Source organism: Meriones unguiculatus, chromosome 3 (assembly GCF_030254825.1).
Source record: "Meriones unguiculatus strain TT.TT164.6M chromosome 3, Bangor_MerUng_6.1, whole genome shotgun sequence".
NCBI lineage: Eukaryota > Metazoa > Chordata > Mammalia > Rodentia > Muridae > Meriones > Meriones unguiculatus.
Window position 1 is genome coordinate 133,725,279 of NC_083351.1, and position 25,123 is coordinate 133,750,401.

At 45.9% G+C, this 25,123-nt stretch overlaps 1 protein-coding gene across 7 annotated transcripts in view; it reads right to left on the reverse strand.

Moving 5' to 3' along the window:
- Positions 1–25,123, reverse strand: part of Ntrk2 (neurotrophic receptor tyrosine kinase 2) — a 325,590-nt gene that overhangs the window by 237,614 nt on the left and 62,853 nt on the right. For all 7 annotated transcript variants that reach the window (XM_060380556.1, XM_060380558.1, XM_060380557.1 and 4 more), the window contains 3 exons: positions 18,624–18,659; positions 15,961–16,058; positions 11,499–11,598 (listed from right to left, as the gene is read on the reverse strand). In XM_060380556.1, the coding sequence (XP_060236539.1) occupies positions 11,499–11,598; positions 15,961–16,058; positions 18,624–18,659 (234 nt within the window). The remainder of the gene's footprint in view (positions 1–11,498; positions 11,599–15,960; positions 16,059–18,623; positions 18,660–25,123) is intronic.

Sequence of the window (25,123 nt, forward strand, 5' to 3'; positions counted from 1 at the left end):
TGCTAGCTTGCCCTTACAGTGTAAGAGAGTGCTATACATGCCACCAGAGGAGAAAAGTAAATCACCACTCTTACCCAGTGCTGAGAACCCGAGTTCTTCAATAATGAAGGAAAGGCATGTCCTCTGATACTATAGTGGCATGAATATTATGAGAGAAAGCATCCAGTTTCTGTTTGGACTTAAGGCCCCTCCACCAGATGAAAACTCATGCCTGGGACACATTACCAGGACCAAGCACCAGTGATTAGATAGGTCATAAGACTAAAAAAAGAACCGACTACTATTATTCTCCTAACTAGAAACATGCAAACCTATTTTCAAAACCTCCTCACCCACATTCAAAAGGCTACATGTACCTCATACAAAAACCGCTCTTAGCTCTGTAATAACTATAAAGTTCAGACAACATGACAAAACCAGGCTGGGAGTAAGGAAACAGGCCACCTACTGAGCTGGTCCCCAATGACCATAGTGTTCCAAGAAGGGATAGTTGAGGTAGAATATCCTATTTTGCTCTCAGGCTGAGACGACAAAGAAGCCACTATCAAGACACCTGTTGCCCACAAATCAATAGTGAACCACGTCATTGGTCAAGTCAACTAAATAGAAGTGACTTGTGCTGTGATTTAGACTCAATACATCCCCATGATGACCTCAGGTTAGAAGCTATATATGCTATTGTTATTTCAAATGAGAATAATAAAGAGATTGGAGCTCCACCATGGAGGAAAACAAAAACAAAATAATATCAACGGAAGGGCCTGTCTGGCAGACTTTTTGAAAGAGTGTATGATTATACTAAAGGATTTTGTGATAGAAGAGCATTAGTTCATAAAAGATGGGTCCCTTAGATGATTTCTTTAAGTCCTCCATTGCTATTTTTAGACTTAGACTTGCCACACTTAAAACAATAACAACAACAAAAATAGAGAATCCAGATAGCAGGTTCAGTTGGGTGGTTGGCTCTATTCAGGTTTTGGCAGGATTTCAAGAGTTGACAAATCTCAATAGTCTGCTTCACTCTCCACATTCTTCCCCCATCTGGTCCCACCTTGAACTCACAGGTCCTGAGATGATTCTGTTTTCAGTTCAGGATCTTAATAACTTAAAGAGTTTAAATGAAATTCTTCTCCTTCCTTCCCTTCTTTCTTTCTCCTTCTTTTTCCCTCTCCCTCTCCCTCTCTTTTCTCTCTCTCATTATCTCTCCTTCTCTCACGACAGAAATACTAGCAGATGATATCAAAGGAAGCCAATGTGTTTCTGCTTTCACTGATACCTTGACCAGAGCAGAGGTTTTCTTCTGTCTTGCTCTTGTCCAAGGCTTGGTTTCCCTCACAGAAAACGCAGCATCTTGGCCTATGGTTATCATATGGGTGGCAATCTGTTACATAAGGAATTTGATTTCTCCAGAATACCTCTTTTTCTTTTTAGCAGGCTGTAAATACATCAAATTTCAAGTTACTTTTATGTAAAAGAATTCATTCTAGCAATTGTGCTTTCCCTCCACACAAAGAGAATCTCATTAGCTTCCGAGAGTTCAGCGTTTGTAGATGTAGGCTAATGGATGCTGTGGACTCCCACACTCACATCCTTGCCCTACAATAAATACTCCTCCCAGAAGATGCTGTTAAAGGTGGCGCACCAAGCCAAACAATACAACAGGTTCCTTGTGAAAACCAGAACAATTCAAGCAAATGAGTTGTTGAAAGGGCAACGAAATTAGGAATTGAAATAACTGGTACACACCATCTTTAAAAAGTGAAGGGCTCAAGATAAGCATATGTTCCAGCAAATACTGTACAGTGACACCCTGGCATGACAGTCTTTTCGATAAACCCTACCAACAAGCTTTGACATAGTCAGATACGCTGTGCATGCATAGAGTATGTTTCTGCAATTCAGACTCAGTATTTATTCAGAGCGTAATCTCCCCTTTTATTTTTTTCACCAGAACATAAAATGTAAAACATAATTGCCTCTTAGGAATAAGCTTAAAGAACGAGGCTCTAAAACTAAGAATTGATTTTGTTTTTATGATCATCCACATGATGGGTTCTCTCTCCTTTATTTCGTCAAAGTAGAAATAAAATTTGGAGACAAAACCATGGCCTAAAGCAATAGCTGCAAGTGGGAAATGCAGGCGTGAAGCCAAGGCTATCTGAGTGTTGTCTCCTATTCACCTCATAAGTTCAAGACTTGTGAGGTGAGAACTTACAGATTCTAAGGAGGCACATTATTCAAGCAGGCTCGCTTCCCAAGTGCTCCGGGACACTTGGGCTGACTCAATAAAACTTGATCTCACAGCCATTCAGCATTCTTGCCCAAAATACAGACAAAATTGAAGCATGTGTTAGAATTTAAGCCAACTCACTATCTTTCTTCCTCACAACTTCTCAGGAGCCTGTCCACCAAAATTAATTCAGGAACAGGGGACAGCGGGGAGATCAGGAAGCATGGAAAAGCACTGCAGGACAGCAGGATGAATACATAATAAAAGATAAAAGTGGCTAAGAAGAAGAAAGCCAGAGGACATCCAGATTTTCTAAGTCCCCTTCCAAGGGTGGCCTGACATATGACTGGGTTAAAAAAAAAAAAAAGGCAATGAGAATTGTACTGGATTTTAAGCACATCAAATTACTTCTAAAGAAATCATCTAAAGGAATGATGGCAGTAGTGCAGGGAGGTCCTGACTAACATCACATGAACCTCTATGTTACAGCTAAACAGAACCTTTCCCTGGAGCCCAAGCAGGCTCCTGGAATGGCTCAGGCAAGGCGGGCAACGACGTTCGACCTGATGGTTTTTTTGTTTTTGTTTTTGTTTTTTCCTGGCAACGTAGATGAGCCTGAAGGATGCTACATTGACTACAGGAAGGCAGTCGTGGATGGATAGACAAACACCGCATGTTCTCTCCTGCCAGGAAGTCAGCTTACTGGTTGGGAAGTATGGGTACCAGAGGTCAGGGAGAGGAGAGGGAGGGAAGACTGAGAGCAGACAGTGGAGAGTGCAGAGTGTCTCTGCTAAGGAGAAAGGGCCCCTACTGTCTTGTGGTGTGGTAGGGTAAGTGGCTGACCACAGTCACTGTAGATCCAAAATAGGGAGCACAGAGAAGTAAGTGCCTGAAGGCTGGCTACATGGATCTTATCACAGTGCATTGTACTCGTGGATTTTTATTATTATTTCTAATTCTTTGGGAACTTCGTAAAATACACTTTGAACAGGTTGATACCCAACTCCTCCCCTTACTCTTTCAAGATCTGCCTCCCATGCTTCTCCCTGTCTGCTTCCTTAATAACCCGTCAGCGCCACTTTGCGTTGTCTCTCGGTGTCGGGCAGCCGCTGGAGCATGGTGAGCCCAACAGGAGATGATGTATCCTTAGAGAAAACTGACTCCTCCTCCCCCACAAGCCCTCAATGGTCCATTGACCAATCCATTTAGCATGCCCATCGGTCAATATTCTATTATGGAATAGGAAGGGGTTCAGGAGCCCCCTCACCTCTAACAGACTATGAACAGTTGTATTCATGTATTTAAATGTAGCACCATACGCCATACATATTTATAACTACAATAAAATTAAAATTTAGAGGTAATTTCTCTTACATGGCTAATAGAAGAAAGACTGATTGTTCTGTTTCCTATGTGAGCTACTGTACCAATATCGTTAAGTTCTATAAGCCATTACAATGTGATGCACAGAGTTCTTTGCCCTCAGACAGAGACAGACGGTGTAGGTATCCAATTAAGAAGGAGATGGAGACCCAGTCCAGTGAACAAGAGTGCTGGCTGCTCTGTGGAGGACCCAGGTAGGTCCCCAGCACCTATATGGCAGTTCACAACTGTCTGTAATCATTGTCGTGGGGCTCAAGGCTTTCTTCTGACTACACAGGCTCTGCACACATGCAGGATAGATATATGCATGAATAGGCAAACTCATGCACAAAAATAAAAAATCATTTTTCCTCTTAAGGATGAAGAGATTTGGAAAGTAAGTCAGCTTGTGAATCTGGGATGAACTCACTCCTACAAACATCAGGACGGAGGGCAAACATTTCTCCAGAAATATGTTTTAACTGTCGGGCAACTCTTTGAACTGGCTGTGTTTTCCTGAAATTACCAAGGATTGGTAAGTATTGACAAATTATCTTCTCCATTTAAACATTCCTGGGTTCTAATATGAGCTCGGTTTGAGGCTGTGAGGGAAACAGCCAAGAATGACCAGGTCCCTCCGACCCCTTTCGTGAGGCCACCAATCCCTCTCCAGGGAAGAAGAGCCAACAAAGCTCCTTGCTCATCCCACAGATGAGTTCGTCACCAAGCTCTTCAAAATGTCGTTTTGTTTTGTCAGTGACTTTCTTTTTCTATAAAGTTAAAATAATACTCTGAAAATGTCACACTAAAATTTCCCGAAATGTCTTTATTCTGTGTATCTCTGAATAAGACGAGAGTATTTCACACAGAATGAAAAGAGAAAGAAGAAACTGCAAGAAGCCCAAACAGCTGAGTTTAACGTATGCAAAGCAAGTGAAGTGAAGAGCAAATGAAGTGAAATGTATTCATGGCTTGGAGTAGGAAGGCCTTCTGAAGAGGGACAGCTTAGATGGAAAAGATTTGTCTCTACCTAAAGGCAAACATTTTTGTTTACCAAAAATAGTATTGAAAAGTTAAAAGGTGCTGATGTGGTGTCCTAAACCTGTAATCCCAGCACTTAGGAGACTAAGGCAGGGCTTGCTGCAAGTTAGAGGCCAGCCTGGATGGCAGCATAAGACTCTGTATCAGACAAACTGACAAAAATGTAAAAACCGAAGACTGGGAAAGCATGAAAAATATGCATAACCAATAAAAATTAATACATAAAAGTGCTATACACATATATCAATAATAAATTATTATTTCTTCTTATTCTCCATATGATAAAGATTCTTAACATTATTGTTAATCAGCCAGGTGCAGTGGCACATGCCTATAATAAGCCCAGCACTCTAGGAGGCAGGGGCAGGGGTATCTCTGTGAGTTCAAGGTCAGCCTGGTCTGCAGAGTAAGTCTAGGATAACCAAGGCTACACAGAGAAACCCTGTCTTGAAAAAAAAAGATTATTAATCAAAATATCAGCTTGATCTAAATTAATAAACATATGGAAGACCAATAATTTTCACTCTGGCTGAGAATAATAAAAGTGGACCACTGTGTATTAAGAATGACCCTACAAGTAAAGGGCTTATTTAGGCATCTGCTCACATTTGAACTGTGTACTTTTTCTTCTCGACCATCCATTTCTATCTATCTCTATGTTTATATATAAGATAATTTTCTGAAATTCTGATTAAAATTTGAACATCCAAACATGTCAAGTAAGTCGTCACAGCTCATTAACAATAATAAGAATATACAGCAACTGTTAAAAGCTGGGAATGCTTGTGTTTAACAGACTAAACTCAGTTTGTCTTCACAACAGCTCTGTGAAGTGGGCCCATTGCCTGCTACAGCCTGGATCTGGAACATTCCCCGAGGGTTTTTGTGTAAGTGGGTTTGTGAAATGTGTTGGGAGGTAGTGAGAAACTTGAGGGGGAGCCTATAGCTCAACCTGGGTTGTTCAGGGCCTGCTCTCAAAGGGGCCAGCTGGATCCCAGCACCTTCCTCCCTCCTTTTCTTCATCCTTTCCGGTCAGAAGGGATGGAATTCTGCCACCCCTATGCCCCTGTTATGATGAACCACCACAGGCCAAAAGCACCAGGACCAACTGATCGTAAGTGAAAACCTCCAACACTGTGAACCAGAATGGACCACATCTTGGGTATTCATCAGAGTAATAGGAAGCTACCTTAGTGGTTAGTCATTAGGGTGTGATGCTAATTGAAAAGGGTTAGTAGGTGTGGCCTTATTGGAGGACTTGTGTCTTTGGGGATGGGCTCTGAGGTTTGAAAAGCTCAAGCCAGGCCCTGTCTGTCTCTGTCTCTGTCTTTGTCTCTCTGTCTCTCTCTTTCTGCCTGTGGATCAGGACGTAGCTCTCAGCTACTCCTCTAGTACCTGTCTTCCTGTTGCTCCCACCAAGGTGATATCAGACTAACCCTCTGAAATTGTAAGGGTTTCCTTGGTCATGGGTTTCTTCACAGCAGAGAACACTGACTAGACAGCTGCACACACATGAACCCCTCTACAGAAGTGAAGCGAGAAGAGGACGCTCCCGCTCAGACTTGAGTAGCCTAATGGCAGGATGCTGCAAAGTAGTAGTCAGTAAGATGCAATGACTGTCCAAGCACTGGTAGAAAGGGCCACAAGGTAAATCGTGACCTCAGAAAATATGCAGAACGGCCATTGGTATTTTGACTTCCCCGTGGAATTAAAAAAGAACCTACCTTCTGATTATCCACATAAAACCGAAGCTAAAAATCTGGTCATTTACATAATGTATGCATCCTGTGAGAAAAAGACAGTTATAACTGGGAGGGGAAACAGCGGTGTGAGGGGGAAAAGTGATGAGGAATTTCTATTTCTGACTTACATATTCCTAAGCCACACGAAAATTTGGAAAACAATCTTTTGTTAGTGTTCTAATTTTTCTACACTGTAAAAAATAAAAAACTGGAAGATGCATATAGAAAAAGTTTGTCTTTTGGGATGTTATTGTGACCCTGTTTCTGGCTTTGCTCACATGTTTTCCTCTTTTAAAAGTTGATCCAAATCAACTCAAGCTCTTGAACCTCCTGGCCTGTTCTGAGCTCATGGAAGAGGCAGAAACGGTCAGTGGCATTAGCTTTAGCCATACGAAATGAGTAGAATTCTCAGTGTTGAAAGACATTCTAGCTCATTTGCAGGGCCGTGATTTGAGTGTGGCGTACAGAAACGTGGACCCGTGTCCCAGGCAGTGTCACTTTACATCTCTCTGGGAGGCTCTAAGATCAGGAATGGATGCATGCAGCCTAGGGGCATACAGATGAACTCTTCGGACCACTGAGGCCACAAGAGAAAAGCTGCCCCTTTTCACATTCCTTCTTCTGCAATCTCTCAGGACCACTGAGCTTTTTCAATCTGGAGTCCAAAGGATGTGTCGGCATGAAGGGACAATCACCACACTTGTGTTCCCATCACGGAGAGTACACTGATAACCCAGCCCGTTCCTCGCCCATGTGGCAAGTGCCAGGCCTGCTGGATCCTTGTGATTTTTTTTCCCACTGCCTCTGGCTGTTAACCATAGACCTCAGAACCTCTGAAAAGCTGTTAACCCATAGACCACACATTCCTCTACTCCCTTCATGGACACTCCTCCATCCTGGAACAGAGAGGATGAGAGCCGTGGGAGAGCCAGATAAGACGTGATCAGAGCATAGAGCACACACTGACCACACATTCGTCGTCCTGCTCTTGTTCCTTAGCAACAAGCAGCTTTGAAAAGTCACCGAGAGGGTATCACTGAAAACCAATCAAAGTAAACTGGAGGCAGCCTTAGAAGACAATGAGTCAAATCACGCTGATAGAAATGTCGTGTGCTCACAAATGTAGGTAGACTCACACATGTGTTTTGAGTGCTCATATTAAATATGTACAGAAAAAAAAAAAAACCCTGTGGCCATGGCCAAACACTAATATAGCAACTTTTGCTTTTGGAACTCTTTATGCTAATAATAACTAGACATCCAACAACAACAACAACAAAAAGTAACTGGACAGAAATAACCCAGAGAAAATGGAGAGAAAACAGCCTCACAACTGGGCATGGTTACTATCCCAAGCCTATTAGCCTATCAGACATTAGAAACAAGATGTTTGAACTACAGTAAGCAAGCAAGAGTGAAAAATAGATTCTAGCTTAGCAGCAAAATATGAGGCACCAGCTGATACCTCAGCTTCAAGGCCAAGTGAAGCCTCGAGCTTCAAAGCTGTATTTTCTTCTCTCTCTCTCTTTCCCTATTTTTTTTTGAGACAAGGTTTCCCTTTGTAGCCTTGGCTGTCCCAGACTACCTTTGTAGACCATGCTGGCCTCAAACTCACAGCAATCTGCCTCTGCCTCCCAGAGTACTGGGATTACAGGTATGTGCCACCGTGTCCTGACTCTAAGCTACTTTTTCAAACAGGAGAGACCAAAAGTGGAAAAGCAAAGCACATTTTTCAAGCTCAGAGACAACTGTCCAAAACAGAGTCTTGGAAAACCCTAGTACCCCGAGACAGGACCTGCCCTGATGACTTCAATTATCTCATGTAAGAGGCAATTAGAAACAGCGGTGCTTTTCCCGCATCAAAAACTAGAAAAACCCCAGTCCGTGCCTACCTGTGCTGGGCTGCACTCTCAGCAACCTGCTTCCACTGATTGACAGAGCAGAGAACCAATGAAACTCAGTCCTTTGGCTCATCTCCAAGGCCAACACTACATCTCACTGGCTGGATTTCTGAATCGCCACTAGCTCCCTGGTTTCAGAGTACAGCTCATCTCCCATGGAAGCAACAGCATAAATAATATTTGGGTTCTCCTAAGGCTTGTCCGGCATTCAGCTACATTCAGCTACCGTGCGGCAATCAGAGGTTTCTGGCTTGTATGATCCCAGGCTCTTCAGATCAACTGTATTAAGCTGTTGGTTCATAACTTGAAAGCTTGTGCCACACTTGAAATAGCTGACATGCAAGATAAACCGTCTCCGCTCTGAGTTCAGATATTAGAACAGTAGCCAGCATGCTGGGTGAAAACTGGTGAAGAGTGTCTACGAGAAAGGACCAAGTGGGCAACGGCTAGGTCATTGAGCAGCTGCCCTTGGAAGGAGTTAATATCGGCTTTGCAGAGTGAGCTAGTTCATTTGAAAGGAAGATGTGATAAAAGGGCAGGATTGCTCTCCCCTGTCCCTCCGGCTTCTTGACTAACCTGTGTGACTTGGTGTCTCTCCACTGTGTATGACCTTCCGCTGTGTATGACAAAGGGCAGCGGGGCACCGCACCTCAGGAGAGGTAGCAGTGTACTGTTCGGGCTTCCAGAGAGCTGAACAGACCTTGATTTTAAGTACAGGCCCAAGCTTCGGGTGTTCGGTTGTTTCTTAGTAGCCATGGAAAACGAACACAGTTGGGATGGGCACAGAGCCCTCAATGGCTGAAGGTGGGTTGGCAGCCATCCCGTCTTGACCTGTCCCTACGATCAGGGAGTATTCTGGAGTTCAAACCTCACCGAAGACGCTTGGAAGGGTTTGAATTTCATTCGTGGGAGCCCTCAGCACCACCTTGGCCCCTCTCTGAGCCCACAGTTCTCGAAGAGACTACGCAGCTTCCTCTCTTGCTCCTCTGCTGCCTGATTATTTCAGGAGTGTAACATTTGCACAGCCTTCCTGTCTCGGGCCATATGTCCTGGGCGCACTCCTCACTCTAATGGCACAGAAAGTGCATTAACTCACATTAATCTTTAAACACCACTTTTGGTTCAGTTTTGTTTGTGCTTGATACATGATCCCCACCTTAATTTCTAGATCCCCAAAGATGGTCAGGTCAGCATCTGACTTGTTAACAATAAGCTCAAATCGGGGCCAATCTGTGCGTACCACACCATAGATGATTGACACACTGCTGGACACAGAAATAAAACCCCTGCTACTCCAAGCACGAACGCGAGTCTTTAAGATAGTGTGGTGAGTGTACTTTTTTATTTATATTTAGGACTAAGAGAGAAGAAACACACCTATAGTAGTTACTGCCTGGAAGAGGTCATTGGCTGCCACGGTCAAGGCCAAGCAAGTTGTTCCTCCCCGTCATTCAGGGTACCGGTGGGTTGTGCTCAGAAAATGCAGGTGTTTGGCGCTAGCTGTCCCCGATCCATTTAAAATACCGCTTACTCTCCGCTCTGGAGGTTCAGTATGAAACACAACCTTCTTGGAAACAAACTTCTAACTTTTTCCCCTTCCACTGTGGCTCTACTGAGAAAAATAGGATGACAGGTACTGCCTCTGTCAGTGTGTCATTCCTGGACAGCATCAAGACTTCCTAGATTACGCTCCCAGGGCTCCCAACACGTTTAATGAGCTCCCAGAAGGGCCTGAGCTATCCTTTCTCGGAAGAACCCACAGATGAGAACCCTCAAGTCAAACCCTTCAGGAAAGGAAACTCGGCCTCAAGAGCCTGCCAGTTCTCTGTGCAAGCCGTGCTTGGGGACACACACTCAAAGGAAACAGAGCACCTGGTGAGGGCGAGAAGCGGGAATGCTACGGTGGGTCCCCAGCTTGTGGCGAGTGGATGGCTGGTCCGGCCTGGTGGGTTGGGGAGAGATGGCTGAGTTTGGTTTGCATGGCATACTAGGGGAGAGGTGTGGCATTAGTGACCCCCAAGGCTTGGGCAACAGTGGCAGGAGCAGCCCTTGAATACTCCTGGTCAGCACAGACCCGACTGCATGAGAACTCTAGCCTTGCAATTCTTGTTTCTGGCAGCGGGTCGGAGAAGCTGCCTTTACTCCAGTCACTCAGTAACACTCCTTCCTCCAAGTCTTAAAGGAGCAAAGGAGCTTTTCTCCTAAGGAAGCACCAAAGGTCCAAGGGCTCAGAGGTGGTCACAGCAAGGCTGGAAGGGTCCTATTGTGTCCTGTTTTATGTCTGAATTGATGACAACTGAGAATCCCCATCACTGTCACCAAAATATCAAGAGGAGGAAACAACAGAAAAGACCATCCATCAGCCCGTGAATCCCGGCCAAGGTACCGCTGCGTAAGCATCCCTTTCAGGTAGGATCAGAGTCAGTCCCACAGACCACACAGGGACAGAGGCCCACAGGCCCAATCCTCCACGCAGGACACAGCAAGCCTTCTTTACAGCTTTCCCTTCTAGGCACTTACAGTATCGAGCTACCAGAGACCACAGAAAACACAATAATCTCATAACAGCCAATACATTGGCTTACACATCACAGCAAATGCTTCAAAGCCACCGGAACTCTGCACGCTTATATAAAAGCATGTATTTGAATTGGCTTCTCACCCCTGCTTCCAAACACAACTTATTAGCCACTAAACGGTATTGTCTGCTCATGACAATACAGTCCCTAGTTGTAAGCCCTGAGAATTTTGCCACTTAAATGAAAGCCCATCCACGCACAAAGCCTCAGTGTATCATGCTGGCTCTTCTTATTTTGCTTCTGTTGGTGTTGCTTAATTTAAAAAAAAAATGAGAATACAGAAAAGCAACAGCAAAAGGAAGCAGGAGACAGCAGACTTGGCTCTCAGTGCACAGCCGAGCACACATGCCCCACGGCCATAGCATCTCCCGGCTCCTGTGCCTACACCACTGGGCCAGTCCATACTCCAGAAGCCAGTCCACGCTTCCTGGGATAACTGTGCTCACGGGAAAGTGGGCAGTGTTGAGTAATCGTGAGTTGGTTCTGTCTTGATTCGTAGTATCATATCCTTGTTGCTATTTTTCAGCCCTAAAAAAACCAGTCATCATAAATCCAGCCACTTCCTCCTTCAGTGATAATTAGCATTAGTCATGAGCCAGAAATGAGTCCACTTAAGAGGCAAAACAAGAAAGGCTCTGCTTACCTTTCATGCCAAACTTGGAGTGCCTCGCCAACCTGAGCAGCAGCAGCATCACCAGGAGGCAGAATCCCACCACAGATGCAATCACCACCACAGCATAGACCTGCGGAGAGAGAGCCGGGCTGTGACGGCCGTGCAAAACCATTCCTCAGCTTAGAAGCCAGCAATAACCCGGGGCAGTGAACACTTCCTGAAGGCTTGCCACTCACTCCTGAAACACTGTGGGCACTGTGGCTTTCACCTCAACAGCCCTGCAAACAAAACAGGCACGGCCTGTGACGGCACCTAGGTTGCAAAGGAGGCATTTGAAACTAACCAACAGACCTCTCACTGATATCTTTAGATTAGTGTCCGGATGTGTAGAAAGCAGGGTAGGAGGGAAGACGAGGGAAGATGGGCTGTGTTTTACAGTACCTCCCAGTACTGAACACGACTGGAGATTACCCCCTCCCCCCCATTCTGTAAACTTTCCTGTATGGATGATGCAGGCTAGAAAGGAGCTCTTATGTTTAAAAAAAAAAATGGAATTGCAAATTGGGGGTTATGCAAGCAGAAAGAGTAGCTGTGTGAATTCTGTCACAACCCCAAGAAAAAGACAATGAAAACTTAGTGTTCCCTGCCACTGGCCCTCTGGGTACATTATGATCATCTTACTGCTTAGAGGACACTGCAACATTGTAGAAACAAAGATGCAACAAATGTAACCCGCTGTGGTTTGCCTTTGAGCTTTGCTCCTCCCAAGCATCCTAGTTTGCTCTCAGCCGCGGTAATAAACACCATGACTGAAAGCAATCCAGGAAGAAAGGGTTTATTTCATCTTACAATTTACAGTCCATCGTCACTGGCAGCCAGGGCCGGAGCCTCAGGCGGGAACTGGGAGGCAAAGACTGAAGCAGGCAGCTTGGAACAACCCTGCTCACGGCCTTGTTCCCCAAGGCTTACTCATCTCACTTTCCTGCACATCCCAGAACCACCACCCACCAAGGCGGCTCCACCCACAATTAATTGATATCAATCATCGACCAAGAAAATGCCCCACAGCCATGCCCCTGGGGCCCGCCTAGCGGAAGCAAATCCTTCAGTTGAGGTTCTCTCTTTTCCAGTGATTCTAGTTTGCATCAAATTGACAAAAAAAAAAGGTTTGGGGGATTGGCTAATTTCTGTTATAATCTCCTGACCAGAACTACCAGACTCTACCAGGCACATAGGCTCCATTGCAAGAACCCAGTTCTGCCAGCAGAAGTGGGAAACAGCCACAGGTGAAAACAAGCGTGCAAGGCCGTGCTCTAATAAAGCTTTATGGTTGGGGGTCACTGCAACCTGAGGAACTGTATTAAAGGGTCGCAGCGTGAGGAAAGTTGAGAACCGCTGCCCTGAGGCAATCAGCAAAACTCCCAACCAAACTGGTTGGGGCTCCTGTTTCTCTGGAAAATTCACTTCCTGCCTTGCTTGTGGCTCCGTGGACTCACGACACTGGTTGATACCAGTGTTGATGAAGGGTGGCGAATGTCAGCCGTTCTGAGATCTTAGTCTAAGGCCATGGCTCTCAGCAAGGCACAAAGCTGTCGCTGGACCACTCTGGGCAACTCTGGATTTTGACTGGGCGAAGTCCTACAAGCCCTTAGTGGACAGAAGCCGGGAGTGATGCTAAGTACCCACCATGACCGGAAAGGGCCCGGAGTTATTCACTCCGAAGCCAACAGAGTCGCGGCTGGGAAGCCCTGCTCCATCCTCCTCTGGCGCTTTCTTCCCGCCCGTGAGGAACATCAGCGTTCCTAGGAGCCGGAGAAACTCCCAGCAACACGTGTAAAAAAGCATGAAAGAAATCTGTGTGTCTGACCACTGAGGTGAGGGGTGTTGGCTACTGGGGCCTGGCGTACCCAGACACCGCAGAGTAGGGGTAGTTGAGACCTGGCTTCTCTCTGAAGGTGAAATTCAGGTGTGCCTCTCTGCTTCTTATAACCTTCATGGTTAGCAGTTCTTGTGGGTTGTGAGTTCATGAAGATAGTGAAACTAGAGCAGTGGCTAGTATGGGAACTAACGCAATAATTAAGATGATGGTATCAAAATTAAATTACTATCAAAATGAAAACTCTAACCAAATCCGTCTCCTTCAGACCTGTCCAGCCTGTCCACATCCTCCAGGCTACCCACGCGTTGGCTAATTCGAAGCCTTCTCACTCACAGGAAACATTGTCCCGGTGTCACAGAACTTAGCTTTGGAACGAGGAGCCCTGATTTATTTAACAGTGACTGCGAGGAGAAAACTGATACCCTTATCACTGTTAGGTGTTCTATTAGCATTGTTAGGCTCTCGCCAGGCCTAACTTGTGAATCAAACGTCATTATGGGTACGTGTAGGGAACCCCAACCAGTCTTCAAAACTACCTGACGTTTCAAGCGTCCCCTGGAGGTCTGACCACTCGCTCCTCTCAGTGAAAACAGTGGCTGCTGGCCTGCTGAGATGAGCCGCCCTGTAAAAGTGCTCTCTTTGCGCAAGCCTGATGGGCCTGTGTTTGATCCCAGGATCCTTGGATCCACCGTGGAAAGTGGTCCTCCAACCTCAACACACACAGCCATAGGCACGCCCAAACATACATACACTCGTCATACCGCTGCTCACACATGCGTGCACACACACACACACACACAGGGGTGAGGGCTGCTGCAGGGGAGCAAATACGTTACCCCGGCACAGCAACAAGCAATGCCAGAGTGAGTCGGCTAGAGCGCCCGCAGCTTGCCTGTCTAGCTACATTGTTTTAGTTTTTGTTCTTTGTCAGGCGGTTCCCCATCTCTTCCTCTGATCCATCTAAGCAGACCGAGGAAAACAAACTGGTGTGTGTGACTGACACGTGATGTTCAAACTTTGCACAGGAAGGCAAGAGCAGGGAAGGTAGTGTCGAAACTCGGAGGGGTATGGAAACCTGTGTGTGAGATCAACCGCCATCTTACGGAGTTTTTAAAAAATTCTGCTTATGTGTGGCTTGGATGTTTGGTTTCTGGTTACCAGGAGGACCATTATCTGGGAGGAAGAGTACCAGAATGCTGATGGGAACGTTGTGGCCACCGTGAGATCATTGTGGCAATATGGCTACCAGCAGCCTAGTTGGATTGACTCAGCCACATAACAAATAAAAAAAGAAACTAAAAAAAAAAAATCTGACTTTCATAAGACTTGCATGTCACCAAGCATTTTTCCAAGTCCGGTTAAAAAGGTAAGGCCTGGCGTTACCTGCAAACCCTAATGGGGAAAAATAGTGCCGGGGGAGGAGTCCGACAGCTGGGGCTGTTCTGCTGAACCTGGTCAGCTGTGGTAGCAGAGGGAGAGATGGGAGGATGCAGGGTCATGAATGCTTACAGGACACGCTGACGCGATGCTGTGGGGGTCCAGCCAGAGCAGCTGCCAGGCTGATTACACCACAGAATCCTGGGAACTACAGATGCTTCAACGGCTGCACAACAAGGCTAATCGCCCAAGACTGCTTCAAGACCTTCAGCAGCAGCCTGAGCCCTCCAGGGAAGCACCCACACCAGGTTTCCTGGTCTGCAAGCTCTCGTTCCCGCCCTCCAGGCCCTTCCCCTCATTTCTTCATGCCTAAGCTGACCATGCTTCACAGGCTATGCTGAACACCACGATGGCCCAGGGGCCCTGTCTAAAAGACAGGCCTGATTTCTCTTCCTCACACTCTACAGTCAACTGGATTCCTATTATTTGGCAGACATCTAAATTTTATATATATGAATATGAATATAAATGTGACTGTGTGGTGTTTGAATGTGCGTTGGTTTTCCTATTTCCCAGGGATCCCCTTGTAAAGGACAGATATTTGAGGCAGTAATAACTATTGAAAGTGGTGCAGCGTGGGGCCGGAGAGATCGCTCCACACTAAAGAACACCTGCCAGTCTTCCAGAAGACTCGAATTTTGTTCCCAGCACCCACATCGGCTGGCTTAGCTTCAGGGAATCTGATGCGCCCTGCTTCCTCCTGGCTCTTGCAGATACACATTCACACAGACGAAGAAATAAAGCAAACGTGGTTCTGAGGCTGGCGGGAGAAGACCCGAGTTCAGTTCCCAGCACCCAGATGGCCACTAACAGCCTTCTAGAACTCCAGTTCCCTGGGATCTGAGGACTTGACGCCCTCTTCTGGCCTGCTTGGGTACTGCACACACATGGTGCCCACCTACACATTCAGACAAAGCATCCACACACATAAAATTAAAACAAACAAAATATCAGAAAAATCAAATATGTGGTGCACTACCAGAAATGCACATAGTCAGAGGTTGCATGGCTTCTACATCAGTCTTTCTGAACCTTTCTCGTAGACCCTTCAGTCTCTGTTGGCCTGCTAGCACCTGAACAATAACTATGTCTTATGAAAGCACCGGCAATTTCTCCAGCAACTTAGGAGCCTCCAGAATCAACACAGGAAGTCAAGTCCCTGTTTGCGCCACTCACCGAGAGGTGTTCCCGATTGTTTTGGTCACCAACATCTGTCGAAGGGATTTCGTTGCTCTTGTTCGTGGTGTCCCCGATGTCAGTCGCCGCGGTCCAATCTTGAATTGGAGAGAAGAGAAAGAAAAAGAACATGAAATCATAGGTAGGCTGCTGACACACAGAGGGCCCACAGTGAGACCAAGAACAGGCAAAACGGACCCAGGGGGTCCCAGTCACTGTCAGGACAGCCTGGCTCTGCGGGAATGTGCCTGGCTGCTCGGCGCTACGCATGGAAGGCAGCACTGAAAATGGAGCAGTCAATCTCCATCTCTCCGAGGTTTTGCTAACTGGCTTAAGCTTCCTCCTTCCTCCTTTGCTCATAAGGAAACATCCCTTTATTGGTACCACCTTTAAAAGCAGCAAGGGTGGGAGCAGTGGATGCTTTTCGCATCAAGAATCTTTGGAGGGCAGGTCAGGCTGTTCGTTTCCAAGGCGAGAAATGTCGGCAGGAGGGTGAAATGCAAGGCTGAGGCCACATAGACGTGCTCAGAGCCACACGATAACCCAGACTTGGAAGACAACACTGATTTCTGGGTAGGAGCATCTCTTTGGCCTAAGATGCAACCTGATATGAGCCTCGCTGTGGAACCTGGGTCCACAAAGGAATTTCCAAAAGAGGTCAGACATGCCAATATTCCATAGTAAATAGGCCAACATTCTAAGTTAGCCATACAGATGTGTATTTATTGCCACAAATCTCAAAGTCAGTCACCAAGGTCTAGATCCGTTTTAGTCTACATGGATTAGAACTGGAACAGTCAGCTGATTTTCATGGGCATTCAAAGTATTTATTGTCAACACTTCACAGCGTGGAAACTTCTCAGCACACTGCTGACTGCACACAGTTTTGCTTATAAATATCTGTGACTGAGTTCTAAGTAGGAACAGTACCCCTCATTTTCATCCGGCCAAAGCAGCTTCATTAACTCAGCCCCAGCCTGGCTCCCTTTGAGAAGAGAGTGAGGACCCTTCGATAGGGTCATCATACAGGCTTCAGGGCAAACAATTCAGAGTACATCTTTATTAGCAGCATGCTCCTTTGAATGCGAGTGAAAAAAATAACAGAAAAAGCATTTATTTTCTGTGTTTGTTGTTATAGTCTTAATGCCAAAACTTGCATTTTAACAGTGTTTATTCGGAATATCTTAAAACTCACTGATTTCAAACATAAGCAGACATCATTTATTTACTATTTTTTTTCTTTGTAGTATAGCCAAGTAGCCATTCAAAATTTAGACCATTGTAGATGTCTCTGGTTTAAAACCATGACATCTCAGCCAAAAGGCCCAAAATGGAATCTGAGGCCACTGGGAAGATGACATTTTTAAAGTTTTGAAGTTACTGAAAAGAAATTAAAAGAAATTCAAAGCATAACTTTAGAATGCAAAAGTTGTTGTGCAAACCTCATGCTGTGCAGTATAAGCTGAAAGATGTTTTTCTTAAAGGCCTAGCTGGACAAAATATGGATTAGCATGCAGACCCAGGTAAAGGCAACATAATTCCCAGTTAAAATTAGCTGGAGTTAAATATACGTGTAATGAGCATAGGACAGTCTACAGGAAAAACATGTCCAATGGAGCTCTCCTCTGTAGAGTGTGGTATTTGTCAGTGTGGTGTTTGTTGGGGAAGGGCATGATATAGAACCAACAAACAGGAACAACAGATTAACACATGTAAGTGAAAAGCTGAAGAACAAAGGACTTGTAAAAAAAAATACAACACTCCAGAGAATCTAATTTTAATCATTTTCAATTTTAGTCCCCATCTTGAAACAAAGCCTGTCACTTCTCTAAATTTGGTGGCTTTCTGATCACAGCGGTAGTTTGGAAATCTGCTAGAGACTTTTTATGCCCATCAACGTGGCCCTGGCAGTCAGTCACAAAGAAAAGATGAGCAGCTAAGCCGTCATTAACAACGTGCCTGTTGGGTTCCTCGTCTTCCAAGTTCCTAACCGGGCTCCATTTTGTTTAGGTTTTCAGCTCCTCCACCCCCAGGGAAACTGGCCTGCCCTCCAGAGATGTGGCTGCCAAGTCAGGGCTTAGCAGTCGGGCTTCTCAGAAGGAAGAACCGGTTAGATGGACCATGGTCTGGGTGGGCCCCACCTCAGCATCGGCTCACACCACCAAGGAAGGCAGCCCTAGCAAAGCGGGTCAGCGGATGGTGAAGCAGGAAGCGGGGACTGAGGGTCTCACTGGCATGGCTCTCTGGCTGTTGAGCAGTTCCAGGTAAGGCTTGAATGCTCCTGTCTACCTGCTGCCTTTTGCACAGTGCAGGAAAGTTTCATATGTGTTTCCTGCCCAGACCTGGAGGTGATCGGCCTCCCTTCCCTTGGTTGCCACAGGTGATTAATTCCCAATTACGGAAACAAAATGTCTGTGAGAGCAGAATGGATTTACTACTTCCAAGAAGAGAGCCTGAGCGAGAAAGTGCTATTTACAGGCATTGTAAATACCAAGGGAAGAGAGCCATCAATACCGAGTGATACTTGAGATGTTATTTTTGCTCGTGTAGCACTTAAAAATGTGTATTTAACTCAGTTTACAGGTCTTCTTTTAGCTCATTTATTTTATTATACACAAACATTTTGAAAAAAAATAGAGAGAGTGAAGAAACATGATAGGTACCTTCATAGAGGTCTTCAGGATAATTTGGATTTGTCTCTGAAAAGCAAAACACATTAAAAAAAATCTGTAAGTACACATTTTAGAGTTAACGACTGCTCAGCTCTACCAAGTGAACTATGTTTAATATCCCCTGATGTTTCTAAAACCAGGTAGGCAGCCCCTCGGGACAAGTGCGTAAGAGCTAGGATTCTGGTTTCCCTACATAGAAAGCCGTCTCCTTCCTTCAATTCCACCCCTCAAAAATAAATAAATAAATAAAAATAAAGTGAGAAATCACATCAGTGTGGTAAAAAAAAAAAAAAATCAGTGCATTCTGGCCATTTGTCCTTATGCTATTTCCACTTTACAGCTAGATGTGTTAACCATAGTTTGGATATTTTTATTTCAAAAAAAGTAATTTTCATAGCGTTTTTATGACCCTCTGATGTTTGGGGGTTACTGTTTGGGGGTTTCCTGACCATTCATCCATGTTATCACCTCATGCAAAGCACTTTTTATTTCTATACCCCTACCTCCAGAAACAAGGACGAGTCCCAAGGCTTCTTCACACTAACAACCCAGAAACATAAAATGCACTTCCATCCTAGAGCCACTGGCTGGTGGGAGGTTGAAATACACTTTCTACCAGAAAATAAATACAAATAACAGATTTGCTATTTGCATGGCATTATGATCACCAACTTGATCAGAGTATCCTGTTAGGAGGTCTTTCTGTGAAGTTTGAAAAAAAAATGTTTTAAACGTTCAAACTTGGTGCCGACAAGAACCGATGAATGAAGGCCTGCTTCCTGTTCCCTGGGCATGGGCCGCCCAGTCTGTAGGCGAGTATGCTTGGAAATACGTTTGGTGTTAACAGTTAAGTGACTGCAAAATTCATTCCCACAGAGCCTCCTTGCACTTTCAGTCTTTGCCTTTCAACAGCAGGACTTCTGGCCACAAAGTTTATTCAGTTTCATTTAGCCTTTGAGCCCCGGCATCAAAACGAAGTGAGATAAGCCAGTTTTCAGCTCAGGACTTCCCCCATGCATAATAACCAAGGTTAGCCTAAATGAATAAACAAACAAAAATGGCCCTCGTGTTCAAATTAGAATTGTAATACGCTTCAGTAAAAGAATTTCTGTCTTATAGAGGAAAAATTAAGTGGATGGCTGTGTGCTCCAGTTTAGGGATGCCGCCTAAACATGCCATTGGCATCTGTATAAACAGCACCCCCTGAAAATGCACATTCTACAACCTGCATAGCCACCTGTGGCCATGCTGTGTTAACTCATAAAAAACCAATCATTCAAAACTTTCAATTACATTTGGATGGCTTTCATCACTGCTGATACAGTTCTGAAGTGATTTTGAAATATACTATCAACATATCCAGCCTTAGAATTTCAGCAGCGTGTAAAGCGGCTGACTTGTGGGCTGCCCTGCGTGGAGTCTGGGAATCGTCTGGTGAGTTGAGCAGTGAGAAAGGGCAGAGCTGCACCCTCTGATGGCATATGTAAGCCACCCACTGATCCTCTCAAGCCTTTTCCCTTTGGCAAGACCCCACAGCAAATGCCGTCCTCCAAAGTGAGGGCCGTGATGAGGGGAAGTTCCACACCTCCAAGTGAGCAGGCCATCCTCAGATCTGTCCAGCCATCCACCATCTTGGGTCTTACACTCTCCCCTCAACATACAGTCTGAGTGTGCCAAGAACCCTGCCCTCCAGACTTCACTTCCGGGGCCTTTTATTGCTTTTCCAAGCTCTGCTCATCCTTGCCCTATGTCTGCCAACTGAGCATGACTATAAGAGCATCTTGAGCAAACTCCCAGTCAAGACTCCACAGTGAGAGGAGAGTGAGGACCAGACTCTCAATGGTGAAGAGAGTCTGAGCTCAAAGGTCATAGCCTCAGCTCAGATGGACCCAAACCATTCTGTTCCTGTCTGGATGTGAGAGTCTGAGAATTCCAATTTCTCAGTCAAAGAATGTGAGAAATCTTGTTCCACAGTTGTCAGTTTAGTATATAACTTTATACATGAGAAATTCAGTTTGTACTGGCATTACGTACCATCCCAGATAACCAGGGACAAATGACATTCCTCAGATAATGGACTTTCAATTTTAAAGCTGAAGAAGTCCCAGAGAAGTCCATACCATTTACCCAGAACCAAGGTTTCTCCTTGGATATGGGACTTGCCTTCGAGATGCTGGAAAAGTTGTTCTTGTATGTTCTTAAATCCTCATTTATCCCACAGATGGGAGGGTTGGGTTTACAGTGCCATTTGATTTTACACATAAAACTCCATTTTTAAAAATGTATAGGTCTGAGTTATGTCTATTTGGACCAAATACTTCAGTGGCCGCCATGACTATGAGCAACATCCAGGGTTGATAAACCTCATGATAAAATGGGACAGCCCCAAACATTCCTCACAGAAAGGCCCTGGGAGTACTCAGGAACACCAAGTCAACTCAACAGAGCACATCTTGGGTATAGGATAAATCGAATTTCATAGAGGATCATAAATAAACAGGTCAGACCACAAACCAGATGACAATTCAGTTTTTCCAGACCCAAGATCAACCACAAAACATCAGGTCAGGCCTCATCCAATATGCTGAAAAATACTTTTTTCCAACTTCCTTTTCCCAAATAGAAGAGAAGAAGCATCAGTGTTCTTCCACTGTTAATCACAAAGTACCGGGTGGGATGGTGGACCTGGTAATGGGGGGATGGACCGGGCAGTGGGACTGGACAGGAGCCACAGTTACTGTTGGTCCCTCCCAAGCACACCCAGACCCTCTGAGTCCCATTCTGTGGCACAGAAGTGCATGCTAGCTGGGCACCTGAGCCACATGGACTCCAGTTCATGAAACACAAGGACAGACAAAAATAAGATGACAAATCCTCTTTATACTTCGGACACAGGCCAAAATTTGAAAATATTCCACTTGTTTTTTGTTTTTTTTGTTTTTGTTTTTTGTTTGTTTGTTTGCTCCTGTGATACACAGTCTCCCTGTGTATTTCTGGCTGGCCTGCAACCTGTTAGATAGGTCAGGTTAGCCTTGAACTCACAGAGATCCGCCTGCCTCTGTCTCCTGGGTGCTGGGGACTAAAGGCACCCTCCCAAACCAGGGTAACCCCCCCTTTTAGTCTATTTTCTAAATGGTTCCTTTCACTGAAATCTAAAAAGAACGATCATTATATACTCTCCCATACAGTGCAGTGGTTAGGGACCGCTGCTGCAGATACTCAGCAATGGAGGATAAGTGGGACAAGACCGAGAAAACGGTCCCACCAGACAGGACGAACAAAAGATGAAGGAGGAGATCCGACCCGAGGCATGCCCTTGGCAGTGGGGTTGATTTCTTTCAGTACACCCTTGTCCGGCTCATTGTATGGGAAATAATCTGATTCGGGCAGCACGTGTGCTTCGGGATCTAACACGGAGATAAGGAGACCTAGGCCCTCTCCTCCACCCCCTGGAGTTCTGCACACATGGCAGTGGTTCCATCCTTCCGAGGCCACCCCAGCGTACCCTCGGGTGCCTTCAGGAGACAGCACTTAGGGTGCAAGGCTTGCAAATGGCAAAGATCAAACCATGGTTTTTCTTTCTGGACGCCGCCAAGATGAAACGCACCTCCACTCCGTGTCAAATAACCTAAGGCCCCTCCCCGTCTCTCTTTGTTTGTCATTTTGCCCTTTGCTTTTTTGGGTCGTTTCGTTGCTGAGGCAGGGTCTCACCCAGGCCGGCCTCAAACTTGCAGGGACCCTCCAACCCCTGTCTCCCAACACCAGAACTACAGGGGTACACACGGGCACTCTCAGCTCCGTTTTAGCTTCCAGTACCAACCACACCTCATGAGCAAATCTTTCGGCTTCTGGAAATCTGCCCAGAATAAGTTATTATGACTTGATTAACTGTAAGACTCTACAGTTCAGGAGAAACATAGTCAGAGGGTGAGAAAACAAAACAAACAAACAAACAAAAGCAAAACAAGGGAGACAGCAGTAGCTTCGCTCATCTTGTGATCTGCCAAGAGACAAAAAGGACAGGGCCAGCTTCTTCTAAGCTCTTTGTCTCTCTAGTGTCCTTAATTTTTAAGATTTTTCTCATTCTATGTGCCTTAGTGTTTCCCCTACAAGCATGTCTGTGCAACTCATCCATGGCGCCTGTGGAGGTCAGAGGAGGGCACCAGATCCTGTGAAGCGGATGCCACAGATGGTTGGGAGCCACACTGTGAGTGCTGAGAACTAGCCCTGTGTCCTCCGAGAAAGCCGCTTTGCTTTTACCTGCCGAGCCCACTCCACAGGCCCTCGGATACGCTTCAAACAAGGGTTTCCCTTCTTCACTTTTATTTTTGCAGGCTCTGTGATCTTGAAAAATACTCTAAAGAACCCCTCGTGATAGAAAGAGCAAACCACACATCTGTTTCTAGTGGGCAGCCCTTGCTTTGGCTCAGCAGTGCTTTCCCACACTTGGCAAGCAGCCACTGATGGCCAGGCTGTCCTCCTCAGAGGAGGAAGCCGAACCCAGAGTCGGACAGCTGGAGGACTTTGGTCCTTCCTCAGCCACCGGTTTGCTGAGGGCATTGGGTCTCTTCTTTCCTGTAAGAATGGACTCTTCCCTAGGATGAGGGGGGAGGGTGCCGGCATGGCTGAGGGAAGCCCTCAGGAGCCTCTAAAAGCATAATCAGTTAACCTCAGTACTACCAAGATGCAAGGAGTTGTAAGGATGAATCTTCCTCACCAGGGTTATTGCCTGCTCGTACCTAAACCACGTTCTCCTTGGTCTCCTACATCAGGAAAGCATGTGAGGCTCTGAGCTCTTAGGCCCAGGAGGAGAAATGGGTCCTGACGAATGGTCTAAGGAAATGGTGGGGGCTTGTGTGGCACTTTGACAGAAACTGACTCAGTGTGTTCTTGACCTGCACGCACCAGGCCTAGGTCTGCTACTTTGGGGTCCTCTAAGTGCAGCAGAGAGTGCCAGCCCACCCCACATCATGAGTCCTTCGACAGAACGGCACCGGAAGAAGCTGTGGGGAAAACGCTACCAACATTTAGAGTATGTCCCTGACACGCATTTTGCACAGGAGACGACTGCTTCTGAGTTAGGAAGCGAAAGCCACTAACTCCCACTGCTGTGTGAATGAGCCCTCTGGAGCCGCGACACTCTTCCTGGACGAGGGGGCCACAGAGACACTGCATGTGCTGCCTACAGAGTGGCAAGCCTCGGAACAAGAGTGCGGTCACCCAGCATGCTGCGAAGTCTGTTCCAAGACACACTGACCGAATTGCTTGCGTAATGACATGGACCAGACGATTTGCCCCAATCAGTGTGCTCACACTTAAGAAACATCTGTCCTTCAGCGTTCCTGGAATTTGTGCTGTTTAATCAGAGGCTGCTCACAACACGTCTGAATGCCTTCCTTGCTACAAAAAGTAAGTAATTCTCCTGCTGTTTTTTCTTGGTTTGTTTCAAGGCCTCCCTATGAAAGAAGTCTATGCTCTTCTAATCTCTTCTGTCTCCACCATTTGCCGCCTCATGAAGAGATTTTCCTGCATGTAGGATTGAATTCCAACAAGAGCCACACGGAGATCAAGTTCACCTGAGACATCTCTTTATTTCAGGCCTGTAAGCTAAATAGGATACGCCAGGGCCACGGAGCCCTCCTCAGCTAACCTCAGGCTCTATCCGTGTCTGTAGCCACTGCCGCCCCTTCCCTTCCCTTTCTTAAGACTTTGTAACCATCCACTGAATTCATCTTGTTGTCAAGCCCAAGTGGAGAACACCTCTGAACACCTTTAATCTGCATTTTAACTGTTCTTACGATGTTCTGAGCTTGAGGAGTCAGTGCAGTTTTCCGGGAGGATGTTCCCCCAGGACCTCCTCATGAAGGACCCTCAGCACTCGGAGAGGAGTGGTCCATGAACCAGCAATGTCAGGCCCTCACTAGTGCTGCAGAATCATGGGTCCCTTCCCGCATCTCTTAACTCACATCTATACTTTAGCGGGGTCCCTAAGGGTTTAGGGCATGGAGTAAAGTTTGGGGAATCCTGGTTTACACCTGGCAAAGTTTTTCCCGAGTCAAATGTGGGCATCATACACAGCAGCTTTTTCATAAATGAAATACCAGGAGCAAAGCATCTCTGGCCAGAGCTGTAAAAGATGTTTTAAGAACGTGACAGGGGATCATGTTGGTTCTGCTTAGAGACCCTCCCCAAAAAGGAACAGACAAAGGGAACGGTCTCAGATGTTAAAACAAGTTTATCCTCACGCACCCTTTCTGAGAAACAAATATTGACTCTCTGTTCTCTTTAGAGGGAGACTCTAGGAAGATTACACAATGAAGCAGCAGAGTCCTACTGAATCCAAGCTTCTGGGTACAGACGGAGGAAAAGTCCAGGCTGCAATCAAAGCATTCAAGGGCAGAGAGTTTTCTCCTAATTGTGCCAACAGGTGAGAAGCACGAGCCCCAGCTTTGTATGCTGAGTGTCCAGCTGAAAGGGGTCAAGTGCCCGCC